The 26,619-nt window shown below is 41.3% G+C and overlaps 2 protein-coding genes across 2 annotated transcripts; both read right to left on the reverse strand.

Moving 5' to 3' along the window:
- Positions 1 to 662: 662 nt before the first annotated feature.
- LOC117253622 (zgc:153031) lies at positions 663 to 8,282 on the reverse strand. The gene is made up of 6 exons (XM_033621183.2): positions 8,066 to 8,282; positions 5,407 to 5,456; positions 4,867 to 4,972; positions 4,611 to 4,737; positions 3,936 to 4,054; positions 663 to 2,024 (listed from the first exon to the last, which is right to left on the reverse strand). Exons 1-6 carry the CDS (start codon positions 8,176 to 8,178, stop codon positions 1,934 to 1,936), a joined length of 606 nt encoding a protein of 201 aa, XP_033477074.1. The 5' UTR covers positions 8,179 to 8,282; the 3' UTR covers positions 663 to 1,933.
- Positions 8,283 to 8,967: 685 nt separating this feature from the next.
- On the reverse strand, positions 8,968 to 22,377 carry cry1b (cryptochrome circadian regulator 1b). The gene is made up of 11 exons (XM_033621918.2): positions 21,568 to 22,377; positions 17,360 to 17,468; positions 16,933 to 17,075; positions 16,611 to 16,795; positions 16,396 to 16,484; positions 14,301 to 14,441; positions 13,884 to 14,195; positions 13,600 to 13,751; positions 12,965 to 13,167; positions 10,648 to 10,785; positions 8,968 to 10,165 (listed from the first exon to the last, which is right to left on the reverse strand). Exons 1-11 carry the CDS (start codon positions 21,723 to 21,725, stop codon positions 10,083 to 10,085), a joined length of 1,713 nt encoding a protein of 570 aa, XP_033477809.1. The 5' UTR covers positions 21,726 to 22,377; the 3' UTR covers positions 8,968 to 10,082.
- Positions 22,378 to 26,619: the final 4,242 nt, after the last annotated feature.

The raw sequence follows: 26,619 nt of genomic DNA on the forward strand, positions 1-26,619 counted from the left end.
GATGCCACAGACTTTAAAATCGCTTTTCTTGCCTTGAGGAAAGTTTTGCAAGTATAAACTCTCCATGGATCCATCCATTTTCGTAATCACTTATCCTCTTGGGGGACTGGGGCCTATCCCAGCTGACATTGGGCGAGAAGCGGGGTACACCCTGGACAGGTCACTAGACTATTGCAGGGCTGACACATAGACACAGACAACTATTCACACTTACATTCACACCTACCAATTAACCTGCATGTCTTTGGACTGTGGGAGGAAGCCGGAGTACCCGGAGAAAACCCACACTGATGGGGAGAACATGCAAACAGAAGGGCTCCCTCCTGGAATCGAACCAGGAGCCCTCTTGCTGTGAGGAGACAGTGCTAACCACTACACCACTGTGTCACCTCTCCGTGGATTGAGAATCCATAAAAAAGAAGGAGTCATATTGGACCTTGTCTGCAGTTCAAGGAGTCCTGTTAACAGTGGCCACTGGCCCACCATGTTCCACCACCACATTTCTGCAGTAGGTCTGAAAGGACAGACCAAACACTTCTCTGCACTCTTGGAAAGTGAGGGGTATTCAGTTGGTTGCAATCTGCAACTTCACAGCTTGATCCCACTTAATCCCACGGACTGGTCTTAAATCACTCCATAAATGTGTCATAGGTTATTGGTTGTTGTTAGTTTTGTTGTTCTGATCTTTAGTCTGTAGAGCACATTTAAAACCAACACATCACCAAGTGCTTTGACAAATATGTTTAAAAGTACAGTTTATTATTGAGAATTCAAAATCCCTGACCTTAATGTGCATGTTTCTTCTTACATATCTCTGTCCTTGTTTACTGTTACTATTGTAAAAAACTTTGATTTATTTTGTAGTTAAGTTGCTGTGACCATTATTATCATAACATTACTATTATGTCACTACAGTACCCACTAAACTGTAAGCTTTCTGGGATTGTTGAAGCATTGTGTGTAATCAAAACTCTTGGTAGAATCTGGGATATGTTGTTAATCAGTTACAAGCAGCATAAAGGTGGGCTTTCTGACTGCTGTCTCAATGCTGTGCCTCCATCTAGTGGCAAAAAGGATCACATACAACCAGATGAATGAGGCTCATTCTTATTCAAAATGAAATACAAAGCCACAAAATGCCAGTTGTTTCTCCATTAATGATTTCACATTGATTCATTTCATGAAAACCCTTCTAGATTCACAGAAGACTGCACAGTGAAAACCTTCCTCGATAAAAATGTCTTTCCAGCACAATAAATCACAAGCTGTGAATTTCTCCATATCTTTCCAAATAACCAGACAGTCATTATAGAATCGAAGCGGACCAGCGGGACAAGTCACTCAAGTCACTCGTCGCTTTCTGAACTGGCATCTGTCATGTTGGCTTAGAGAGACCCAGATCTGCTGTGCTACCCAGAACATGGGCTGTCATTGACGTAGGCTGCTGACTGACTCACTGACAAGCATATTCTCTGTGCAGCTGCAATATCACTGAGGAGGAGGACGAGATGGGAACGCTGACAAGTGACAAGGTGACAGCAGAGGGTGGCTGGGAATTTTTTTAATACTAGAACGAATCATAATATCCGTCCAGGCAGCAGCGATGGAGGAAGGGTAGATACACATAAAGACTTGGGTGGACAAACTAGGCCGCTGTTGAAGTATCTGTGTTTCAGTTTTTCATGGACAACAAACAGTATAAAAGTCATGTTAACACTGGAATGTTCAATAAGTGTATTACAAAGAGTGTTAGATAGACTTTGGCTTTGTTTAAATTTTAAAAACTATAATGACACACTGTGGGTTTGGGCTTTGGCAGCATGTCTCTACAGTCTATCCAGGAGTTGACTCTGCAATAAATCTTGATAGGGTTTTAAAGGAATGAGAGATTTTCAGTGTTCTCTGACAATCTATTGATTTTCACTATAGCTGTCTACACCGCATCACTGGTGTCTCTTTTGTATACATGGAATTTGTACTTGATGCCGTTCTCCTCTTGAATTCCACTCGGTACATTTGGAAATCTAGTTGGAAACAAAAGGAAAACAGTTTTGTCAGTTCATATAAAACTGTCAAATATGATAATTAAATGGATGATGAACAATATTCATACATAAACATGCTTTTACTGTGGGAGAAAACATACGTACAAACATATGTATTCACAAAGCATCCTAGTACAAAGAGTTGCTAGTGACGAAATTCTAAGCAAATTCTTAGAATTGTGATGTTTTCTTAGAATTTCTTCTAGCCCTTAAAATTAAGACTAGGTTCTTGTAAAGATAAAAGTTATTCACAAAGCATCTTAGACCTTAAGAGAGCTCCTAAGGTGAAAAACTGTTGGGAGCAGGGAGGAGGACTTTAAATAGGCTTAAGAGTTTCTTAATCAGAGGAGAAATTGGTGGAAACACAAGGAGGTCGCAGAAATGTTCTCCAAATGCTGGATGACAGTGAGTAAATGAAATGCTACAGATTAGATCATGCAGGGATAATATGTGTGATCAATCTCATTAGGGATATGCACACATTTCCCAGTCAACACAATAACGCTATAAGGCCAGAAGTAAAATGATCACAATACTAAGATATTTCAAAAACTGAAAAAATGCAACAGTGCAGCAGTGATGACTTTGTTCTGTCTAATCCTTCCATCAGCAGAGTGATAACACTAACAATGACAACACTTTCACAGTCAGCAGTTCATTTCATTTCCACTGAGTGCCTGCACCTTGCTAGCTCAAAAAGGGTGTGTCTGTGACAACCAATCACATCTGTTAAAAGAATGCATCATACCTAGAGACAGGGTCAACCACACCCCCTCACTAAGGTAAAAGTTTTTGTCTCTTCCTTGCTCAGAGTCGCTGAGAACTTTCCTAAATCACTCCTAAGCTCAGATTCCTCACTACTACTACTATACTACTATTCCTCACTCTGTTCCTCAAAGTGTTACTGCTGAACATTACGATGTTATAGTGAAGTTGGCCTTAAATATAAACTGTCATCACTTCATCATTTTATCTATTAGACATTTGTGTGAGATCTGGTCATAATTAGGGTAAATTATGGCCAAAAACATGCTTTGTGAGGTCATAGTGGCCTTTGATCACCAAAATCTCATCAGTTCATCATTGAGTCCATGTGGACGTTTAAAGAAATTCTATCAAGGCCTTCTTGAGATGTCACTTTCACGAGTGTGGGACAGACATGAGGTCACAGTGACCTTTGACCACCAAAATGGAATCAGTTCATAGCGAAGTCTAAGCGGACGTTTGTGCCAAATTTAAAGAACTTCCCTGAGGGAGTTCTTGAGATATCACGTTCATGAGAATGGGCCGAGCGCGCAGACAAACGGATGTACAGACAACCTGAAAACATAATGTCTACAACCATGGCTGTCACTGTCGCAGAGGAAAAACAGTTAGTATTATATGACTGTGATGGTCACAGCCACACATGGTGATGTTTTCCCAAGCCACACTTTGATCTCATTAGTTTATCCACACAAACAACTATCATTTACGGTCAACCATACCTGAACAATTCACATCACACAGTTGGACTGAATTAGAATTTGCTTATTTGCCTTTAACCACACATTGTTTAAGTGTACACAAGTTGTTTGATATTAATCTTTTGTTTCTTGTCTTTGAGTTACTGTAGTTGCTTGGGGAGGTCCCTTCCTGTTGGAGCAAAAAGGCTGAGGACTCTTAAATCCTGGAGCCAACTCATTGGACCAAACCATGTGTTGTCATGTCATGGGGAGGGATTTGGGTTTTGTTAGTTTTGCTTTGTGTTTAGTTGTAGTTGGTGCCCATTTTGGTTACCCCTTGTGTGTTATTTGGTTCGGCCAAGCCACTATATACTGTTTAACCATTAACCTTTCAACACCAGGGCAACCTGCACCATGCTAGTGTGAGGATGAAATGAATACGTACCCTTCTTCTTGTTCTTTAAAGAGTTCTTTGTCAAACTCAGGGAAGAAAACATCACAGTCAAAGTCTGCCATGACCTCTGTCAGGTAAACCAGTTCACACCATGGGTGCTTCAGTGCAGCCTGGTAAACAAAAACAAGAAGCTGGTCACATTAACAGTATTAACAACCTGGTTTTTCCATGTGTAATAAGGCACAAAGTGCGACAGAAATGAGCTTTCATTGTGTCAGAAAACATACTGACATAAGAGGGAAGGACTCTCAGCTGCACAAGACAACTTTGCATATTTGTGGCTCTACATGGCACCAACAATTTTAATAGTTTCTTGTTTAACAACCCTACTGGTGTTGGATCAATTAGACGGTTAAATCAACACTGATCTACAGGCTGTCGCTCTGTCATTAGCTTGCATGCTGTTAATAGTTTGTGCATAGTACAAGGTCACATGAAGGCCATGAACACCAATGAAAAAAGCATTCAATTATTCTGACTGAGTAGACTTGTTGAAGGTTGGGTGGAGCTGGGAATGCTGGGAATCATGGGAGGCGACCAACTTGGGACGGGATTGGGTGAACATGCATGAGTAGGAGCTAAATAGTGACCCACAGCTCATTTCCCTGCAAACTTGTCCATCCAGCCATGCTCTCTGCCATATCTTTCCAGCTCATCCTAGTTTACCTCGTAGACCTGCGCCCCACCAATAATCCAGATGGTCTCAATCAGGCCGGCGAGAGGGGGCTGTGCAGCTAGTTGGACCGCACTCTCTAAGTCTTTACACACAAAGTGGGCATGATCTGGAGGCGTGCTGAAAGAAGATAAATATTCAGAGAATTGACAAGGATAAATGGCAATGAAACCTCAAATTGCTTTCTGGATAACCCCAAATATCTTGCTCCCCTGGTTGAAGCAGGTGTCTGTGTCAGAGAGCACTCACTCCAGTGTTGTACTCAGCACCGCATGCAGAGCATTGGCTAGTGGGAGAGTAGATTGTGGGTGGCAGAACCAGCACCGTTTGCCCCAGACCATCATGTTCATATTTCCTGAAATAGACAGAATAAAATAAATGACACTCAACTACACATCTTAGCTGCTGCAGCTCTCAAGTATGTTCATGATACATAGCACTGGACTGGGGTTCAAAATAGTGAAAGTTTAGAGCACAGAAAAGATTGTACCCACACCAAAGGAGGAAAATCATCAAGTATGAGTGGATGTGGACAAAATCCTCATACAGTTGTTCAACCTGCTTTACAAACCCTATTTGCAATAATACATTTGCAATGAAAAAACCCTTACAGGATAAAACAACCAAATTAGAGTGCCTCTTTATGCCTCTGTGATAAAAAATAAGTCAGTAAGGATATAAGATTTTGGTATAACACCAAAATACAAGTGTGCTTTTGGCTCCAGCATTTAAAACTCAGCCCTATATGAGGTGGCTATAATTAGATGTAATAATGAGGTTAAGAAATACCTGGTCTTGACACCCTTGTGATGTGGTTCAGGAAGTACTGGAATTCAGACCTGCAAGAGTCACAGTTTCAACATTATTAGTCAGCTGTTACTGAGCTCATTAACCCTTTGCACTGCTGATTATAGTTTCCACATGGAGCAAAGAATGACCTGGTGAATAAAAGATCTACATGTCTTTATTTAACTGTATTCTACAGGCTCCATGTGAGGCACCACTTTTACAACTACTGTTTACTATAGCAGTACTGGTGCTGCTGCTTACTCTGATACAACTTAGCATCACTCACATCTTCAGCATATACTGTTGGTACCTGCAACTTTGCAACTAGCGCCAATCTGCATAATCAAGGAAACTAATGACATTAAAATGATCATTTAGTCAGTTAGAAATACCAGTAATTTCCTTGTTAAAGGTTTTTAATCTGTTTAGAGCTGTTTTACTTGGTTTTGCTGTATCATGTCATTTTTTGGTTTGTTTTTGGCTTTTGATCTGACAAAGTCAACATTTTTCATACATTACTTTAAACTCTTCTGGTGTTACATTTCTGGACGAGCTGATAAACAATACTGGGGAGGCTACTTCTGTAATCTAATAGGCTACAATTTACCACTTACTCTGTTGAAAATGCAGGATGGTTTTAACAAATGTTTTAAATTTGGTATTACAGGGGAACTACGCCCATTTTCAATATTCATACATGAATCCCATGGTCTAAGACAGACCTAAAATATTAGGAATCATGTCTCCCAAATCCAAAAATTACAGCACCACAACTCAAGTTTGTGATGTCACGAGGTATAAAGTCTGGCGCTGGTCCACAGACAGTAAACCGGGAAAGATGTTATAGATCAACTGGTGGGTCCTGGTCCAAAAGTGGGTTGCGGGGCCATTCTGAATGGACCACAAGTGACTCACAAACATGTCAGGTTTGTAACAAACACACTTTGTTTTAAAGTACAGTGGGTTTCTGGCAGGGCGGCACGGTGGTCTGGTGGTTAGCACTGTTGCCTCACAGCAAGAGGGTTGCTGGTTCTATCCTGGGCGTGGGAGCCCTTCTGTGTGGAGTTTGCATGTTCTCCCTGTGTCAGCGTGGGTTGTCTCTGGGTACTCCAGCTTCCTCCCACAGTCCAAAGACATGCAGGTTAATTGATGACTCTAAATTGTCCGTAGGTGTGAATGTGAGCGTGAATGGTTGTCTGTCTCTATCTGTCAGCCCTGCGATAGTCTGGCGACTTGTCCAGGGTGTACCCTGCCTCTCACCCAATGTCAGCTGGGATAGGCTCCAGCCCCCCCGCGACCTTCAAGAGGATGAAGTGGTTAGAGAGGATTTCTGGCAAAGACTTTTTATTTTGAAGTGCTGTTTCCTGTTGTAGAGTGAGGGAATAATGGACAGCCATTTGACGGAGACGGCAAACTAGCTTGACGACATGGTTAAATGCTGAATGTTTTGAATTGTGTGGACCTTAAACTTATGACTACAGAGAAATCTGGACCCCATGGCTGCCTGGACCAGTTGGGAATCACTGTCATAGATGACACTGAGAGCACCCAGGGGAATGTTCTGAGTTTATGAGTAAATTGTCTGTTTAACGACTGAGAAAACAACAACAGAATAAAGGTCATTTTAGTAAAAATAAGAACACAAACACCTGATGACATCACAAGTTTGAAACTAACTTCTGTGGTTTCTGGCTTTGAGAGTGTTCACAATAGAGAAAGGTATTTGCCAAAGCATTATTTTAACCATCCATCTATGTTTAAATTAATTTTGTTATTACAATCAGACAAGCCAAAAGTAATTTGTAAACTAGATGCTTTTTTTGTTTAAAGGGATAGTGCACCCAAAAATGAAAATTCAGCCATTATCTACTCACCCATATGCCGAGGGAGGCTCAGGTGCTCAAGTTTTAGAGTCCTCACATTCCTTGCAGAGATCCTGAAGCCTCGACATAGAAAGTTGTTTTTCCAAACAACTTTTTATGTCGAGGCTTCAGGACACTTGGAACACTACAGAAGAGCAGTATGGAGATGTTTTGTGGTTTCAATTATGTGTTTTTGGACGTTTGAATCTGGGGCGTAGTCAGCCTGCATTAGGTGGAGTTGTGTTGCTACCCCCTCTCCCCTGGGATCTCCACAATTGTTGTGAGGACTCTAAAACTTCACCTGAGCCTCCCTCGGCATATGGGTGAGTAGATAATGGCTGAATTTTCATTTTTGGGTGCACTATCCCTTTAAGTAACATTGGTTGTACCTTAGCCAGGCCATGTGCCATTGTTTTGTTATTGTATGTAATGTTTGTACTCCATAACATGTGATATGGTCGTGAGTCAAACAAATTAAATGAAAATGTATCTCGTTCCATGTACTTGGTTACATATTGCTTTACTTCCCAACACTGCTGGTTAATAAAAATCCTCATAACTTTACCCAGATGTTTGCACAGAGTGGTACATAACCGAACAGCCGTACAGTGCCATAAACAATCACTGTTGATCTGTCCTGTTGCACACATGTGGATACAGAACACATTGATATAACCATCAAGATATTTGTATTGTAGACTGTTTAAACGCAGTTAGTGACACAGCAGTCAAATACATGATTTGCATTTTCAAACTGAATCAAGCAGAGACGTCATCACAAATGGTTTCACTCTTACGGTAAATCCCAGGGCATTTTCCCGTCCTTCCCGATGCCTCTGTTGTTGCACACAGCTGCGATGAGGCAGAGAGGCTTCTTCTGCACATTGTCTCCAATTTCCATCTCTAACATGTAGTCAAGCAGGCACAAGCACACGATCGTGATCTGCTACACCGACTGAGAGTGTGTGCGGGATCCATTTATTGAGGGTTGAACTCAGCTATATCACCGCCCACCGACCGGCAGCTGCTATTGGACACAGTGGAGCTTCCTCTGTGTGTGTGATTTTAAGCCTCCAACAACACAAAGCTTCTCTCCACCCCGAGGCTGTCACAACAACACTGTGTGATCAGACAGCAACATGACTGCACGGTCACTCGTTACCTCAAGAAAATCTCATTTAGTCATACATTTTATCTCCAAGTATGAAAAGGTTCGTGCAAGCAGTCCTGGAATAACCTGAACTTCTATCAACAGGTGATAGAAAAGAAGGTTATATAAGACAGATATAAAACAGATTAAGGTCTTATTTAAAAGAGGTTAATGCAGAACATTTCTTACCATATTTTAAAAAAAATGGTGGGGATATATGCACCTTTTAGGAAAATGGGATAAAAGGTCAAACCCTATGGAAGATGATGTGATATGAAACACACTATCTCAAATGAATTGGCTCAAAGTTCCCACATACAGTGCCAATAAAGTGTAGCACCACCTCCTGGACTCTCTCATGTTTTATTGTTTAACAGCTTTCAATCACAGTGGCTGATATTCGGCTTTTTAACACTGGTCAAACAGAATTCTGGTCCAAAGCACAGCACTCAAATATACCTCTATCTTTTAGACTTTAAAATGCCATACCCATACCTTCATTCTTCTAGTAAAGATGTGAAATCAAATGAAAAAGACAAACCAGAAGTATACAGCAATATTTCTGTCATTTATTGCCATGTCCATACAGCCATAATTTGATCATTTTTATACAAAAATAATAGATTTACCATCACATGGGAGACAAAAGCACATGCATTCACAGTAGAACTTTTTCAGTTTTGGTTACACGTTATTTACAAAAGGAGTTGTGAAACCACCAGGAGCAAATATACAAAAGTTGGAAATAAAAACAATAGGTATTTACAAAATATATGATGGCCTTTGTAAGGCCTGCTTTATTATCAAATTATAGATTTGCTTTTAATATCCATTACTACTGTACATGAGACCTTAGGGTCCTAAATCTTTGAGAAAAAAAAACAAAAAAAAAACATTCTCACATTATTTACAATCATGACAGAGTGACTTCATATTCTTAATATGAAATATTTGGGGGCTTTTTTTGTAAGAAAAGATACGGCTGTGTGTTATTCAGGTCACCTTATGTCAGTGTCCACTGTACAAAGCAAGTCATCCACAGGCTCCAGACTGTTACAGTTTACCATCAATCACATGGGAGTCAGATTTCAGATTTTGACGTTTTTGGGTAAGCAGTGTAGAGGCAGAAGGAGTCAGGTATTTGCTAAATTTTAAGTTCACCATCTATAAGAACTGATGTTTTTAATAATAATTTAATAATCAGCTGAATTACACAGTTTCATTCAGATAAAGTCCTGGGAGGCGTTGAGGCGTTCATGATAACAATTGGTGGTTCATAAGTTGTACAGTAACATATTTTAGTGGAAGACAATAGGTGGCCTCACACACCCTGATGTAAGGACCTTATAGATCACTTGTTTTGCCTTTTACACCCTGCTGTTATGGGATACTTTCTTTTCAATGTGAGCATTTTCTCTGATTTCATTCCTTGGTTCCTGAGACGTGTGATGTGTCTTCTCAGGAGACCAAGACATGTTACAGATATCTTGTACTGAAGGGAGACCTTTAAACATAGTCAATAGTGTCAGCTGGATCCATTGTGCCTCCTCTATGGTTGTTAGTTACAGTTAGTACTGTGTGTCAGCTGAGGGCACGGCAGGACAGGATGCTGACCGGATGATCCCGGCCGACTGAGGGACCCTTTGTTTTCTGCCTTTTGCACACTATTTGCTCTGCTTCCAGGATTTAGAGCTGCCTTTGGGTGAAGCCTCTTCACGGCGCCGCTTCTGTGTGGACTGTGCTCTTTCTGCATTAAAACATGATACACAAAATATAAAAGATTATTTCATCCACTGCTTACATTTTGCTTTGTGAGTTGGATATAAAACCCACCACCATCATCAAATTCAACAGTGAAGTGAGTACATCTATGAAGCTATTACTTCCTTTTGCAGTGTAGAAACTTGACTCAGGGCGTTTTATTGCTATTCAATATTTCTGGCTTGTTTTTGGGAGAACAACAGTAGTTTGGTTATACTCTGTGATAAAGCCTGGCATTCAGTTACCAATTCTCAGAACAATCCTGCAGGCCAGGGGCAGCAACATTTGATGTCATGCAGCCAGCTGACCCAAGTCTCATGGGTAATAATTTTAGCCATGACTGTGCTGACTTTGAATAGATAATGTTAGTATCTTGCCTGCATTGCACAATTTCAAATGTACTCATGTATTAACATACAAAAAACTGTATTTTAACCAATGACAATGTTAACCATCTAACGGACGTACCTGTTCGAGACGGTCCCTCGTATGTGGAGAAGCCTTCAGAGGACACTGCTGGACCTTGACTGGTCCCTGTGGTGACTCCTTCGACTGTACTGCCATTTGCACCATTGTTGGGATTGGCAGGTACTGTTGCTAGCAGGCCTGCAAGAGGACAAAAGCATTGTTTGTGAAAATGATAAAGACACACTGGCTCTTTATTTCCGAACTTATAAAACCGTTTGTGCATGTCTCAGGTGTTCTGGGGCTTGTATAGCAGCAAAACAGCAGAGCCGTTACCAGGGTTTTATCTGCCACCTGCCTCTTATCAATCACCCAACAGGAGCATTTACCTTGTTGTGTATTCTAATGCAATATTGTGTAACAGACCTATTCAATTGCCGGCTTGTGGGTCACATCTGGCACAGAGGCAATCTCCAAGAGGCCCGGCGCACTTAAATCTGATATACTGATATGAGAAATATGTAAACTACATATAGTGTCTGAAGGTAGCTCACAAATGAGTCATCTCACTGCCTTCTCATCTCTGTTAATTTACACGTGTGGTCGGGAAGGACGTATGCATCGGTATATTAACACCTCCAATCATATCTTTCACAAATTAACGTTCGCTCATGTGACACAGTTCGAACCACGCTTAGTAGCTTTTTAAAGCACCTAGGCTGCGGCCGATTGCTAAAATAAACTGTGCTATGTTTTTCCTAAACACTAACTTGATCTCTGTGGAAAACATTATGAGGTGAGGAGTGTGTGTTTGTTTGGGAGACAGAGGGAGGGAGGGAGGGAGGGAGATACTGGTAGAGACAGACAGAGTGTGTTATTGGTTACTGTTATTGTTCTGTGAATTAATAGCATTGATGCTCTTTTTAATTTGGTTTCTGCACTTTCTGATGTGACCAGGTCAGTTATGTGACCAATAAAAAGTGAAACAATAAACATTGCTATTTGTTACAACATTCATTTGCATTTGTTTAAAATTAATCATTACCACAAGCTAATAAAGGCTGCTTAAAAACTGCCTGGCCCATCTACTTTTCCCGGCTTTTAAAATCCGGCCCAGTTGAATTTGTGATTGAATAGCCCTGTTGTGTAATGTGCATTCATCAGGCAAAACGATTTCCTGAAGCAAACTGCATGTTAGCTTTTAAATTTACTGTCCATCATCGTAGTGTATGGAGTTGGGTCTCATAACACAGGCTTCATAGAAAATCCTGGAAAGACTGGAAACACTATAAACAGACACAAGAATTACCCCTGCAGGGTTGTACGCCTACGTCAACCAGTCAAGTTGCAGTTTAGATCCATGTCTGACCAGACTCATATATGGAGTGAAGACTTAGAAGGAATTTATTAAAAAAGGTATTAAGTGTACTTTATGTTGAAACGTGGATGCATCACACAAATCTTCAACCCCGCAGTTTCAAGGTAGACACCCAAGATTAGTGTCACCAGTTCACTCTCTGACTAAATATCTATCTTCCCTTCTGCTCCTGAGTTATGACGAATAATGGCCAGAAAACATTACGATGTCACAGTGAAGTTGACCTTTGACCTTTTGGATGTAAAATGAGATCACTTAGTTATTTAATCCTGTTAGAAATTTGTGTAAAATTTCATCATACTTAGCATGAATTCTTGAGTTATGGACAAAACATGTCTTGTGAGGTCACAGTGACCATTATCCACCAAAATCTAACCAGTTGATCCTCAAGTCACAGCGAATGTTTGTGCCATATTTGAAGAAATGTCCTCAAAGCTTTCTTGAGATATTGCATTCAAGTATTGGGGACAGACAAGCTGACGGATTATCAACCCGTAAACATAATGCCTCACGACTTCCGCCAGTGTGGAGGAATAAAATGTAGATCATCAGTGTAATTGGTCGGCGTAATTTCGCTAGAATTAAGTAGCAAGCCACTAGCAATGTGTTTGAAATTAATTTCTGATAATCTAAATGACTATTAACTCATTATTACAATAACTGCACAACAAACTTTCAATCTCATTTTTCACCGTACATCAGATATAATATTCTCAGAAAGCAATTATGCTCGCATTTTTCTGGCGATACAGAACGTGATTTTGTCCCAAGAAACAGCTGATTTTACTGCAAGGCTGTTTTAATCGGCTATCTGTATTTTCCTCCTTCAAACTATCGTTAGTATATCGGCCCTTAAAAATCTACCTCTCATAAAAAGACATCTTCTTTGAAAAATATATCTGTGTAAATTTGGGTAGCATTCCAGATATTTAAAATAACATTAAACTGATGGCACGAGAGTGTGAGAGTTTGAGATGATCAGTATCTGGGTCACGTCCCTACCCAGTCCTCTGTAGCAGGAAAGCTGCTGGTAGATTTGCTTCATCCGCTCGATGTTGATGCGGCTGGCCTCGGCATGGTTCACCATGGGCCTGGGGTAGTGGACTCCTATGATGCACTTGGCTGCCTTCTGCACCTCCTCTGGGGCATTCCAAGGATCATAGATGTATTTGGCTGGAAAGCCTCTCAGTATGGGCAAATAACGCCTGTGAGAAAAGGAAAGAATGAAGACAGATGGAGGACAAAAGATGGTGGGACATGATATAAGTTAAAGATGAGATGTTACAGATGTGCCACAGTAAATAAATTAATGATTAGCCACCAATAATACTGTTACTGACAAATACTGACTGTGAAAGCTCATCCTTTTCTTTTTTTTCAGTGATATTGGCACTGAAAATTAGGTCACACAATTTGTATCGCTATTTAAACAGTAACTTAGTAACTACACATGACTGAATCATGACAACCATGAGGAGTCAACCTCCCCCAACCGAGGCTACAAAAGACCACAAGCTAATCAAACAATTTTTTTTTCCCATCTGAAATGACTGCAGAGCGGAACAAATACCCACAACAACGTCAGCTTCTGAAGGGTGCTTTCATATTCATGTGTGGAGATGAAAGTACTGACTGACCTTATGTAGTCCCCATTGGGGTCTGTGCGTCGTCCAAATCCCACGGGGCAGTAGCAGTGGAAAAACTGCTGGAAAAAGGAACTGCAGGAGAGCCACATCCAGCTGCCAGCATTTACACTCCAGTCTGCGTCTATAAGCAACTCTTCAAACACCTGAACAAGACATGGACAGTTAAAATAAAGCATGGTAGTGATTGTTTTATTCTTTTATCAATGACTGTGGTGATTGATGAAAAGTGTGCACCTTTTGTTCTTGGAAACTTGATCACTTTTGTCTGCTCTTACCTTCATGCCTTCCTCCCAGCTGACCCAGAGGTCTCCCCTGGTGAGGAAGCAGGCCACAGCGTGCCTCGCCAAATGATGGATCCACCCCTCTTGCCTCAGCTGGGTCATGATGGCATCTATCCAGGGAAAGCCTGTCCGTCCCTCCGCCCACTTGGCCAGTGCCTCTGGGTTTCGGTCCCAGGGGATCTGGACGCAGACAGGGTTTCCATCCATCTTGTCAAAGCAAGGGTTGTTGGTGGCAGTCGTGTAGAAGAACTCCCTCCACAACAGCTGGCCATACAGGGACAGTGGTGGGCTGCTGTGCTTCTTGACCTGATAGGGGAGAGCACCAACATAGCATCAACATGAAACCAATCTGAGTGAAAACAAAACATGATAAAACTTAAAGAGGGTTAATGTTTGTAATGTCATTCGTACCTTCCTGTAGAGATCAGTAAGCTTGAAGTAGAAGAGCCGACAGGAGAGACATCCAAAGCGCAGGTAGGGGCTGAGGCCTGTGGGGCTGGCCAGCAGGGAGTTGGCGTTCATACGTGGACGTTCAAAGTTTGCCACCCATGCCTGAAAAAAAGGTGGTCAGTCAGCTTTAGCTATGGGTTGGGAGTTAGGGTGAGATGTGCAGTCCCTTCCTTGTCCATTTGTCCACTTTACATTTGGTTCTGTCTTTTTCATTGTTATCTAACAAACAGAGGGACATTAACCAGATCGGCTCTTTTTCTACCATTTTTTCAGTTCAGTTGATTTTCCTGCCTCTACATTAAGTCTTTGACATTATGTGTTTGCCACACCTGCTATTCATAGACTGTTGAGCCTTCATCAGTCAAAACATAGCACTGAGATTGCTCTGGTCACAGTCACAAAATACCTATGGTTATCCTCATCCTTTTTGACTTCAGCAGCGCTGCCTTTGACACACTCATCATATGCCTCACATCCACCCTTGGTATTACTGGCACAGCTCTCTCCTGGTTCAAAGCCTACCTCTCTGACAGGCATCAATTCATCTCAATCCACAACTGCAAATTAACCATAGTTCCTGTCACCCATGATGTCTCCCAGCGTTTGATGCTTGGTCCCCTTCGTTTTAATCCTTTACATGCTACAACTTGGACGGATCCTCCGCCACCATAACCTCAAGTTTCGCTGTTGTGCCAAAGATACCTAACCCGACCTCTCCTCCCAGACCATCACTGCTGCCGCTCACTCCACTCTCACCACCTGCAAAGAAACTTTCTTAAACTCAACTGCAATGAGTCAGAAATCTTGGCCCTGATCCCCTTACCTGCCCTACCCAGGATTTCTCACTCAATCTTGATGGCTCCATAGTCACCCCTCCACTTAAATCCACAACCCTGGAGTCATTCTTAATCCCACCCTTTTGCTCCTGCCCCATGCCAACCACATCACCAATACAGCCTTCTTCCACCTCTGCAACACTGCCTGCCTCCGACCCTCACTGTCACCTACTGCTGCAGAAACACCCAACCATGCACTTGTAACATCCAGACTTGACTACTGCAGCAGTATCCTCTATGGTACCACAAACAACTCCAGCAGATACAGAACTCTGTACTCACTCTACTTACAACTAGCCGCTCAAGTGACCACATCCACCTAGTCTTCCATGACCTCAACTGGCTCCCAGTGAACCACAGGATAAACTTCAATATTCTACACACCACCTACAAGGCCCTCAACAACCTGGCTGCCTCTAACTTTCCAACTGAATCCACAAGCAAACACCCTACAGGTACCTCTGTTTGACTGAGGTCAACTTCCTGCAAATCCCCAGGACCAAGCGCTGAACCTGGAGTGACAGGGCAGTCTCAGCCTCGCCATCTCTCTGTGGATCTCATTACTAAACCACACCAAAAATGCCCCCCATTGACATCATTCAAAAAGGCTCAAAACCCACGTCCTCAGACTTGCCTTCCTCAGTACCACGTATTATGTCAACTTGTTTGAAATTGTGAATATAACAGTGCTCCTTGTCATTGTTAATTTTTTGTGGCCAGCTTTCACCAACATATATATATACAAGGGAGCTAAATCTATTTTATATCTCTCCACATTTAGCACACTTTGTTCATTCTGACAACAGCTGCTGTGTCAGTGAGACAACTGTTCCAGGGAAGTGGGGAAGCATCGGTGCTCTGCTGACTAGTCCATTTTTTAAAAATGGAGATAAGCCAACACACCAAAGAATGATTTTTTTCAGAGCTTTTACTATCTATTGCAAAATGTACTATATATACATATTTTGATGTGTAAAGTCCAGATGCTGATTAATAATGTGTCAGGCTTTCTTTGACATCTCTGTCATCAGCGGTATGCATGTGACCTTCAGGAAGTGGAGAACATAACTTTATACTGCATGTTATTGAATGTGACTCAGTTAAGTGTTTATATATTTGTTATGACTTCAGCTAGGTGAGCGATCAATCAGGTTAAGACAACAGTTAATGAAAACCGTAATTATTTCGCGCATATATTGTGTTATAAAATGTCTTTTTACCTTCCTCTCCAGATGTCGCTCTAGCCTCATGAGGGCTTCTGTTTCTCCACCTGGCCACACTGCTGTGGTCAGGCCCTCCGTCTCAAAACCTGAAAGAGAAAAATATACAAGTATAGTCTGTGACGCTGAGATATATGCTGGATAGCATGTGTGTCCATATACCATGAACAGTGCATTCATGCACACAACAAACTTACAAGTGAAGAAAAACTTACCAAGCTCCTCCAGGGAGGGCACCCCAAACTTGTCATCATGGTCATCACTGATGGGTGTGGCACATGTTCTGAGAACGTCCAGAGTGATGGTCTCTGCAGGCATCTCCACAGCATCCATACGGTTGATGAGGGCCTGGAAGCGCTTGTACGTGAGAGGAGACTGACCATCATTGAGCTCTATGATCCTTTAGAAAAGAAAAATGGAAAAAGGAATCAACACGAGCCTTCACACAATCACAAAGCAGACAGTGACAATTCACATTGCTTCAAACAGGTTTATTATTAGGGGATCTGCTTGAATTAATACTGCAGAGTCACTCACTTGTCCAGATTGTAGAGGGTGTGTGCAGTCCGCACCATGACCTCTACCCCAGCCTCGCAGGCTAGTTTTTGGATGGCAGCATCACGTTCTTTGCCAAACGGCTCAGAGTCATACTCATAAGATAAACAGTTGATCTGCCATTCCTGAGGAACAACACATACACACAGTTTTAGTCTGTGAGGGGATGCATGTAAAAGATGGACTGACAGAGTGGCAGAGACCATGATGTGTAAGTATCTTAGACATATTAAACTTCTATGGAATCAATTTGGACGGTCACTGCATAAGTTCACTGAAGTATCAAAATCCTGCATTGCTTTTTTTCAGCCTCTGTTCAATAAGCTATAAAATAATTTAAAGGTACAGGTTGTTTCAGAACAAAGCTAAGTATATAACTACATCTTCCACTCTATCCCATCACTCATACCTTAAAAATCCGAGGGAAGACATCTGTGGGCTGGCCTCTGATGACAAACAAGCGGGAGTTGAGTTTGCGCAGGCTGGCATCCAAGTCCTCTAAGCACTGCAACAAAAACCTGGAATCAAACAGACAGAGGGATCAATTAAGTGATTATATGGCTGAGATGAGTTCCCACCAGATATCACCCTCACACAAAATGCAATAATGAGCTGAACTGAGGATCTGAACGGACTACTGGGGGGAAAAGTGGGTGTCACACAGGTAACATCCCAATGGCACAGCAATGGCTGTGTGGCCCCCTGATTGTACTTAAAGATTAAGATTGGTTATTCAACTGTTGCTTCTTTAAGACTAAGTGCCTCAGACTGTTGCTTCGCATGCGTGGCAGTTTAAATTAATTCAGCCATACATCTGTAAATACAGAAAGCTAGAACAATGAGACTTATAGTTTATGACCATGTCGGCCGTCCTGTGAAGCTAAAACACTGCATTACCCAAAGCAACTGAATTAATCCCAACTTTTGAGAATAACAAAGTTAACTACCACCAGCAATACTGGAGGCAACAATCATTATTGTTAGTTATTTTGACAACACAGTATTTAGAGAAAGAATCGCTTTGGTTATTTTTTAGATCAAAATATAACATTAAAAGACATAATTTTAAGGTTCAGCTGCCAAAGGTCATAAAACTCAAACTGTAATACACTGAGTTGTGTTAAAGAACTTTAGAATAAATCACTGAGCGTACAACTAATTTAACTTCAACTGAATATACTCTGGATTATTAAACTGATGCTTACATATTTTCCAATCACTAATATGAACAGCCATCCACTAGCATCAACATAAGAATACCAAAAGTGTGAAGAGTTCATGAAAATGCTTAGATTCAAGTGTTTTAGTGTGAACAGGCTGCCCTCTCCTGGTGAAATCTTTTTACACACACTGTTGACCATAGACCTCTTACACAATGTTACCATAAACAGCAGCACACAGACAACTAGTTTTAACACAACGGACAATGTGCCATCTATGGGTAAGAGGACTTTATGACATTTATTACAGTGACAGGCAGAAAACATAAAAGTGCTTTCATGTATATGATCTATGTTTTATAACCACAACAAACCAGAACAGGCAAAGCATGTTTTACACAGATTTTGTGAAAGTGTGAAAAGCTCTTTTATTAACGCTCTATGCCACTTGACTAATTTTATGCTGCTTTATTTGCCTTGTCATTAATAATGGATTTATTATTATTATTGGATCAATGGACCACTTTGTCTTCATTTTTTGAAACAGATGAGTATCAAGAATCGATTCAAAATACATAGAAACCATGGATTTTTTTAATGAAGCTCTGCCTTTTGATTTAGTTTTTTTTTGGGTCTCTGATTCAACTTCAAGCCTCGGATGAACAAAAGGCTTCTGTTTATTAAAAATGTGGTGTAACCAATAGTATTGTAAAAGGAACAGAGTCTCTTGTGTAATAAACATAAATACTGATCAAAAGACTCTCCATCTGAAGATTGGATAAACTGTAAAACTACCATTTTCCTGTCCTGGGTTTTATTTAACATTTGTTATTACAAATGAATGATTCAATTATTCCACACTAACACTCTGCGTGCCCATCTACATTAATACACGGCAACAGCAGCAGTAATTTCAATGCACTGACCAGTTTACGATGCTTAGGTATGTCTACGCATTACAACTGAGAGAGCACTGCCATACAAAGGTAAACTGATTCAGACAGAGCGAAGTGGTGCTGTTGTATACAGAAACTAAGCACTTATTCTGACCACCAGTAAACTTTGAAAAAGCTGTCTGACAGCCCATTTTAATGTTCAAAAAACATGAACAATATGGACGTGTAATAATCGAGCAAAAGTTTGCACATGGTAAATGAGGTGGTGTATTTGACTAAAAAGATGGGTGGAGTGGGAAGTCTGGTAAGTGTGTGTGTGTGTGTGTGTGTTGAATGTAGGTCAAACCAGTGCGGGTGCATGATGTAATGACCGTAACAACACACTGACCCAATTTCTCAGCCCTCCGTTCAGGTCTGAGCAGCAGAGCTAGTAAGCGGGAAAAAAATGTAATGTCATCGTGGTAAGGCAGGCTTACTGTCTGGAGCCTTTACGTCCTCTCACAACATGAAGGTCAAAGTTATTTCCACCCAAATAAAGAACATTATGGACTGCTGTCCACTGAATTCATGAAGATACTTCAGTAACTGTACAGTGGTACAATATGAGACCACTGATATAATGTGCCATCTGAACATGAAAAGAGATTCAGGGAAATATTATATATCTCTTTATATTGTACGTTTATCATTTCTATTAATTGTATTTAAGCAGGATTACGTCCTTGTCTACAGCAAGTTCCAAAGCTACTAGATGGCTAACTGATACAGTCATGACAAAGAAACAAAGAGAGACTGATGAAGCTCTGTGGACTCTCAATCATCACAATACTTGCAAAACTCAACCTGCCCTTAACTACCAAATTCACTGTATGTAAATGCAAGAGTGGCTATTTGTAAAACACTCCAAGTCAACATTTAACATCTTGTATTTCTCAGTGCAAAGCCAAAACAAACAAACAAACAAGGTATTCATACTTGTTTTTACCATTACCCACAATGACCTAGAACTGGCTCAGGTCAATATCACTGATGATTACAATACAGCTGCAGACAACAGAATGTATACTGATCGAGTCTATGAGTCGCTGCCAGTTTTTCTTGTGATACAACCCACTCATACAGCTGAGTAGAAAGGCAGGCCTGACATGTCTGCTATAAAAAAGAACAGCTTTGATATCGCATAAGACAGCAAACAAATATCTTGAGAAATTATAAGCCATCAGAACTGACAGTGATTTATATGAATGGGCACTTAGTGGTTTGCTGATGTTGAATGGCGGCCAAACTGACCTTCCTGACACACATTATGCATATGTGTACATTGGCATCTTGGCAGTAACACTAAACAAAGTCCAAAGGTGCATTACATAGATACCTACCTGGTCCTATTCAAAATCACGAGGACTTCAAATTACTGATTTCTGAATGTCTATAGGTTTGATGTTACCACAGGTTTCATTCAGTAAACCGTATGCAAGGTTAGTTAAGGTTACAGCTCCTATTAAGCAGGACTACCACTGGCATAGTAGAGGGTATATGAAGGAAAATGGGGCATACCCATCTCTTTTTTCTGGCTGTTTACAGTATACCCCACTATCAGCCAAAAAGCTGTTGGAATAAAGAGCAGAGTGTACCTACCTCCTCCTCAGTAACCTACTAGTTATCGACCTAGTAATACACCGACCTCATCAACTACTACTACAACTATTTTTTTGATTCTACATGCAACTCAGGGGCAAGTGACTGACCACTGAAACTTCCACATGACAATATCCCAAGAATACACTTGATAAAACACAGTCTATATCTGAAGTCTATTAGCCTACTATTCATTGTAGAGCTATCCAATTTATCAAGTGACAGTTACATCCTATATGTGGATTTAGATTAAGTTAAAATGCGACATAACAAGTAGTGATAGAGTGATGGTCACTAAACCAGTGCAATCATGTATTAAGGATGAAATAGATAATGTGCATCTTTATGACCAACACAACATGATTTGGAGGCAACCATGGAGTATGTCGTCTGTTACAGGGGCCTAATTAGATTGATCAAGTGTTTTCAGTTAGATACAGGCTACAGGGGAGTAGGCTTGGTTTCAAAATTGAGGGGAAACATGTGAAATGGGGGGTTAGGGGTCCTGCAAAGGGAAATTTTGAGTGTCAAACACTTTATTTCTTGTATTCTGTTGAACATTCAGCATGAATCTGTGCCTTATTTGCATAAATGTATGATGGAAATATGTTTGTTTTTCGAAATTTTGGGGGGGGGGGTCACGTGTCCCCTGCACCCATTAATTCCTGATTGCACAGTATTTACGAGGAATGTACAAACGTATTGCACAGGATTGAACCAGAACTGGAAACATATGGCCCATTTGGACATTTGGGAGGTAGTTAAGTCAGTGTAAGTGGGGGATCTTCAGATGGATAAGCAGTAAGAGTTTAATTTGGCTGGGGTTGAGGTGCAGTAATGATACATAATCTGTTAAACCCTCCACCCACCTATCACTCCCTCTGGCATTCATTTCTTTTTACAATCCCTGTAACAGCCCTTACCTCCACCTGTTGATGCCCACATTGGAGGACCCTGCGAACCAAGGGTCCAGGATGTAAACGCAGCGCAGTGTGTCCGCATCCCGGATAGAGTCCCTTAGAGACGGGTTGTCGTGCAGCCGCAGCCCCTTCCTGAACCAGTGGATGGTGTTGACCACCATGTCGCCTGCCTCCTTTATGAATCCCCGGTGGGGTTAGAAAGAGGGGATGGGGGTCCCCAAAAAAACAACAAAAACACACCCTCTTACGTTGTTTTTGTAGCAAAACAATCAAGTGTCCACTCACGTCTGAGGAAGAAATAGCCTTTTAACTTTGGCAGTGGTTGATAGAGTTGTGTTAAGGGTTTGTCCAGTCTTAACCTTGCTCCATGAATTTATCCCCAGAGTTGAGTCTCCTGACCAGCGGTGGCTGCATGTGTGACAGCAGGTACCCACAGCAGACGCGATAAACACGATAAACAACTCTTGTTTTCGCTAGTAGCAACGATGAAGTGAGCACATCTCCCAACAATAACTTCCGAAGATACGCGTTTTCGTCCAGAAGAGATATTTCAGTTGTTTTTATTTTTGTTAGCTATCGCACGAGGCGCGGGTGACGCTCATGTAACACAAGCTCGTAAAAAGTACAAACGAGCGAATACTTCCGGGTTTTGCCGCAATGTAACGTTAGTCTACACAAAGTTAACTCGAGCTACAACCTCAATAGCACGGTAAATAACGCGAATAAACCGTAACAACTCGTAAATCTGCCTGACACCACGGATTGTATGTCTGACACACAAGACCTCATTTCAGTGACATCCCCACCCACCTGAGATACGCAGGGAGAAATGCAGCGCTCTGATTGGTCAGAATCAACCGTTATACAACTGTTTCTGCGTCACGTTCCCATAATGTGCTTTCCTTCCACTTCAAACACGCCCTCTACGGCTGCTTCTAATCAACAAAATGTCGATATTCACAAGTATCCTCTTAATATTTTGCCTCAGGATTCACTTTTGGGGAGCAGAAGTCAAAAACAAGCCCTTAATGTGTAAAATAAACGCAGCTAATCGGAGGCTCTGGATTGTGTTACGTGGTACACCCACAAGTACCCGGATGAACACATGCCGCACGGCGAGGTCTGGCTCGAATTAGGTGTGCTCGATTTAACGCAGGGGCCACACCGCTCACATTGCAACTGTGCGTTTGGTATGAGCACAGCCAACCCCGCCCACACTCTGCAGCGATAATCTGCACCAATGAGTGAGCCACGTTAAATGACATAAAGGAGTAAATTGGCATAATGAATCTACAGCTGCTAATGTAACACGGCTATTGTTGTTTGCCGCAGTTATAAATAAGAGACTACAGCAAACAATAACTTTTAACCATGTAACTATTTTGGACAATGTCAACAAACACACCCAGTATCCTTAATAAGTGAGTTTGTCTGTGGAAAGGAGTATCTGACTGCTAGCCTAATTACGTTTAGAGGAGTTTTATTTTAATATTGTGCTTACAGCTGTTGCATAATAACAGTAAAAAAGGATAGAGTCCAGGTGCTGCCATTTTGTCCTAGTGGTTGCTGTTTTTTGATTTGTCTCTCGACCTTCATCATGAAAATACATCTCTCTTTGTGAAAATCAAGGAATAAAAGCCAGTGACCTCTGATATAGGTTGGACTTACCCTTTAAAGGTTCAGTGTGTAAGATTTAGTCAAAATGGCATTGACTTTAGTGGCATAAATGGAATATTACATAATAAGTGTAAATTGGAACTGGAATTTCTCAATTATGGGATCAATAAAGGTGTATCTTATCTTAAGTATGTTTTCTTTAGTGTATAATCAATTGTTATAGGGCCCTGGCCACAAGGAAGTGTGCCAAGCTTTGAAGCCAACTTTCGTAGTGTCCAAACAGAAGAACAGACATTTCTGGGGTCTGTCACATGATGCCATTGGGCCCAAAAGACATTTTCCCATAGACTGACATTGGAAAAGTGACATCTATAACAGTGGTTCCCAACTGGTGGGTCAGGGTCCAAAAGTGGGTCGCGGGTCCATTCTGAATGGACCGCAAGTGACTTGCAAACATATCAGCTTTGCAAAAAAACACATTTTATTTTCAAGTACACTGAATTTCCAGCACAGAGCTTTTATTCTGAAGTGCCGTTTCCTGCTGTAGACTGAGTGAATAAGGGACAGCTACTTAACAGAGACAGCAAACACATTTGAGACGTGGCCAAACACAAGTATGACACTGAATATATTCAACTCTGTGGACGTTGAGCTAATGACTACGGAGAGATCGGGCCCCCTGCTTGGACCAGTTGGGAACCACTGATCTATAAATCAGTGGATACATTTTTTTAATGTCACAGCCCCCACAAAATGACTTGTTTTTCTATTAACATTTAATCTGCTGGTCTAATAACATTTCAGAAGTCTAAAAGAGCCATAAGATTAAATTATTTTATCCCTATTCAAGGTAGGTGAGCACTAAGCGGCCATGCTTGGCGGCCCTAAGTCTCTAGTACGCCTGCTGTATGGGCGCAATTACAAGGAAGCAGCGCTGATCATCTGCTTTATTGCCGTCATGCACAACTGTGCAACTTTCATGGGAACGACTGGGGCCCTGTTGCCAATGCTGTATCTAGGTCTCTAAATACATCCATAATGGGTTGTTGTCTACAGAGTCCACCATGTGGCACCACCATGTTTCACAGTAGCCTAGAACAGACAAACCAAGCACTGGACTTTAGATAGGGCCATTGCGTTTTCATGTCGGCCACAGAAGTTAGCAGCCCCTCCACACAGCCAAACAGTGTCAGAAAAACGTTAATGCAAAACTTCTTTATTCAGTGTTTTTAACGGTCTAAATCACCAGGTATGTTTGTCTCGAAGAGGAAGAGACCTAAGCAGATAATTTGGCTCCTAGTAAAAATCTCCCGAACATGTTATCAGATAAAAAAGGTGAGCACACATTACCAGGTGCTGTGCTAGCGGCCTGTCTGTGATGAGCTGAGCATGTGAAACTGCTTTACTCAGTGTTTTAAATAACATTGTGAGCATACCTGATGGCAAATCAGGCAATATTTGATTTATATTTGCTTTGTTACATTTGTTGCATAAGTTATTGCATTTTTAGGTGTAACTGCCTCCCTACTGAATGTTTAATTTTACTCACACTCTGTTTTCTACAAGGGGTAATACAAATACTTTTATGAAAAATCATATAACCTGTTCCTCCTCCTTTAAAACACACAGAAATACCACTTCAAGAAGAAAGAAAACGTGCTGTGCTGATGAGAGGGACATACTGTATCACCCTGAAGCAGGATCTCAAATAATATTATGTCCACAGACGCAGGCTTGTGGAGCTACACAGTATATCTACTATTATAGAAAGTATCTACCTGTACGGGCTTTTAACTTCCTCTCAGCATTGCACCTGACAATTCCTCTTTCTGTTGTAGTCATCTAGAATAGACTAATGGGAAAACAGATCAGCTTGGCTTGAAACTGCCTGCTCAGTGATTCAGAAACTGAGGTCTAACAATAAACAGCATAGCTTAATGTAAGGCAGTAAAGTCTGCACTGTAGCTTTCTGTCTGGAGGCTGTCTTTTTCAGCTGCACCAGAAACTGCCTTAGTGGCCTGGTGTTCCCAGACCACACATCTCTCTCTCTTCTGGAGTAAATTATGGTGGATGTGCCTGTAAAGCAGTAGCATGCTGTTTTCTCGGGGCATACCCCGGCTTTCCAGAATCCCACAGTCAAAATGGTTAGCTCAGGCCATCATACCGTAGATGACAGGGAGGGTGATGGACCGCAAGTCTGCAATGGATCAGCTTCTGGGTTCGTGCTGATAGTCTGCGGTTGATCTGCAAATTATTAGCCAGTGTATGGTGGCATTTTCCATTCTCCACCTTCTGCTAACTTCTCAATAATACACCTACTATCTGATCAACCTTTTCTGACCTCTTTGCTTTTTCCAAAAGCAAATTTAATTAAATTCTCACTCCACTCAATAGGGTAGAATTTAAGTAATGTTTTGTTCTGATTGCTCATGTCAAGGACTCCAGTTCTCCAGTAGTTCCATCATAAACAAGCCTGGCTGTGTTGAGTTACTTGCAATTGCATGTAGCTTTGCAAGTGGACACTAGATGGCAGTCTTAACCAGGATTGTTTTTGAAAGGCCTTGGAATCCCCTTTATCAGATTATTTAACATTTTCCCGTTTTTCACACATTTATTTTGTCTTTCATTTCTGTTTTCTTGCTTTCAAGAGCATGAGTGTTCTTTCCCTTTTAAGAATTTGTTTCAAGGTTTCTATTTGCACTTATTAGAGCAGTCACAGCTTTGGCCACTGACTGACTTTGGCACAAAGAGTAGGTTGCAGCGATACTGGCCAACATGTTCAGTGTTCAGTCAATGTCCTAAGTTGATTGACAGTACAATTAGCAGCACACTTCTGAGAGGAAAAGGGGAGTGGAGCACACTGATTGATTTGCAGCTTTTATGCTGTATGAGATGAAGTACAAGTGTTACATACTGTATACGTACTGTATACATACAACTGTGTAGATAGCTGTAATTTAGCAGCTAGCTGTACCTCTCTTTTAGCTAAGTGTTTTTAATGTCAGCATGCTAACAGAATGACATTTAGCAGGTGGCCTATAATGTCTACCATGTGTACCATCTGAGTTTAATTGGCATTGAACACAAAGTACAGCAGAGGCTGATGGGAATGTCTTGTGCTTTTGCAGGTTTTTTGGTCATAAAATTACAATACTGGAAATAGGTGAAACATGCATGTCTCTACCAAATGTTACACCAATACATCCAATAGTTGTCGAGACATTTCACTCAAAACCAAAAATGTGAACCTCATGGTGGCATCTATTGTCTGGGTACAATGAACATCCATCCATTTTTGGAACTGCTTATCCTCTTGAGGGTCGAAGAGGGGCTGGAGCCTATCCCAGGTGACATTGGGCGAGAGGAAGCCTGGACAGGTCGCCAGACTATCGCAGGGCCAAGACATAGTGACAGACAATCATTCACGCTCACATTCAC

The sequence above is a fragment of the Epinephelus lanceolatus genome, chromosome 5, assembly GCF_041903045.1.
Source record: "Epinephelus lanceolatus isolate andai-2023 chromosome 5, ASM4190304v1, whole genome shotgun sequence".
NCBI classification, from domain to species: Eukaryota; Metazoa; Chordata; class Actinopteri; order Perciformes; family Serranidae; genus Epinephelus; species Epinephelus lanceolatus.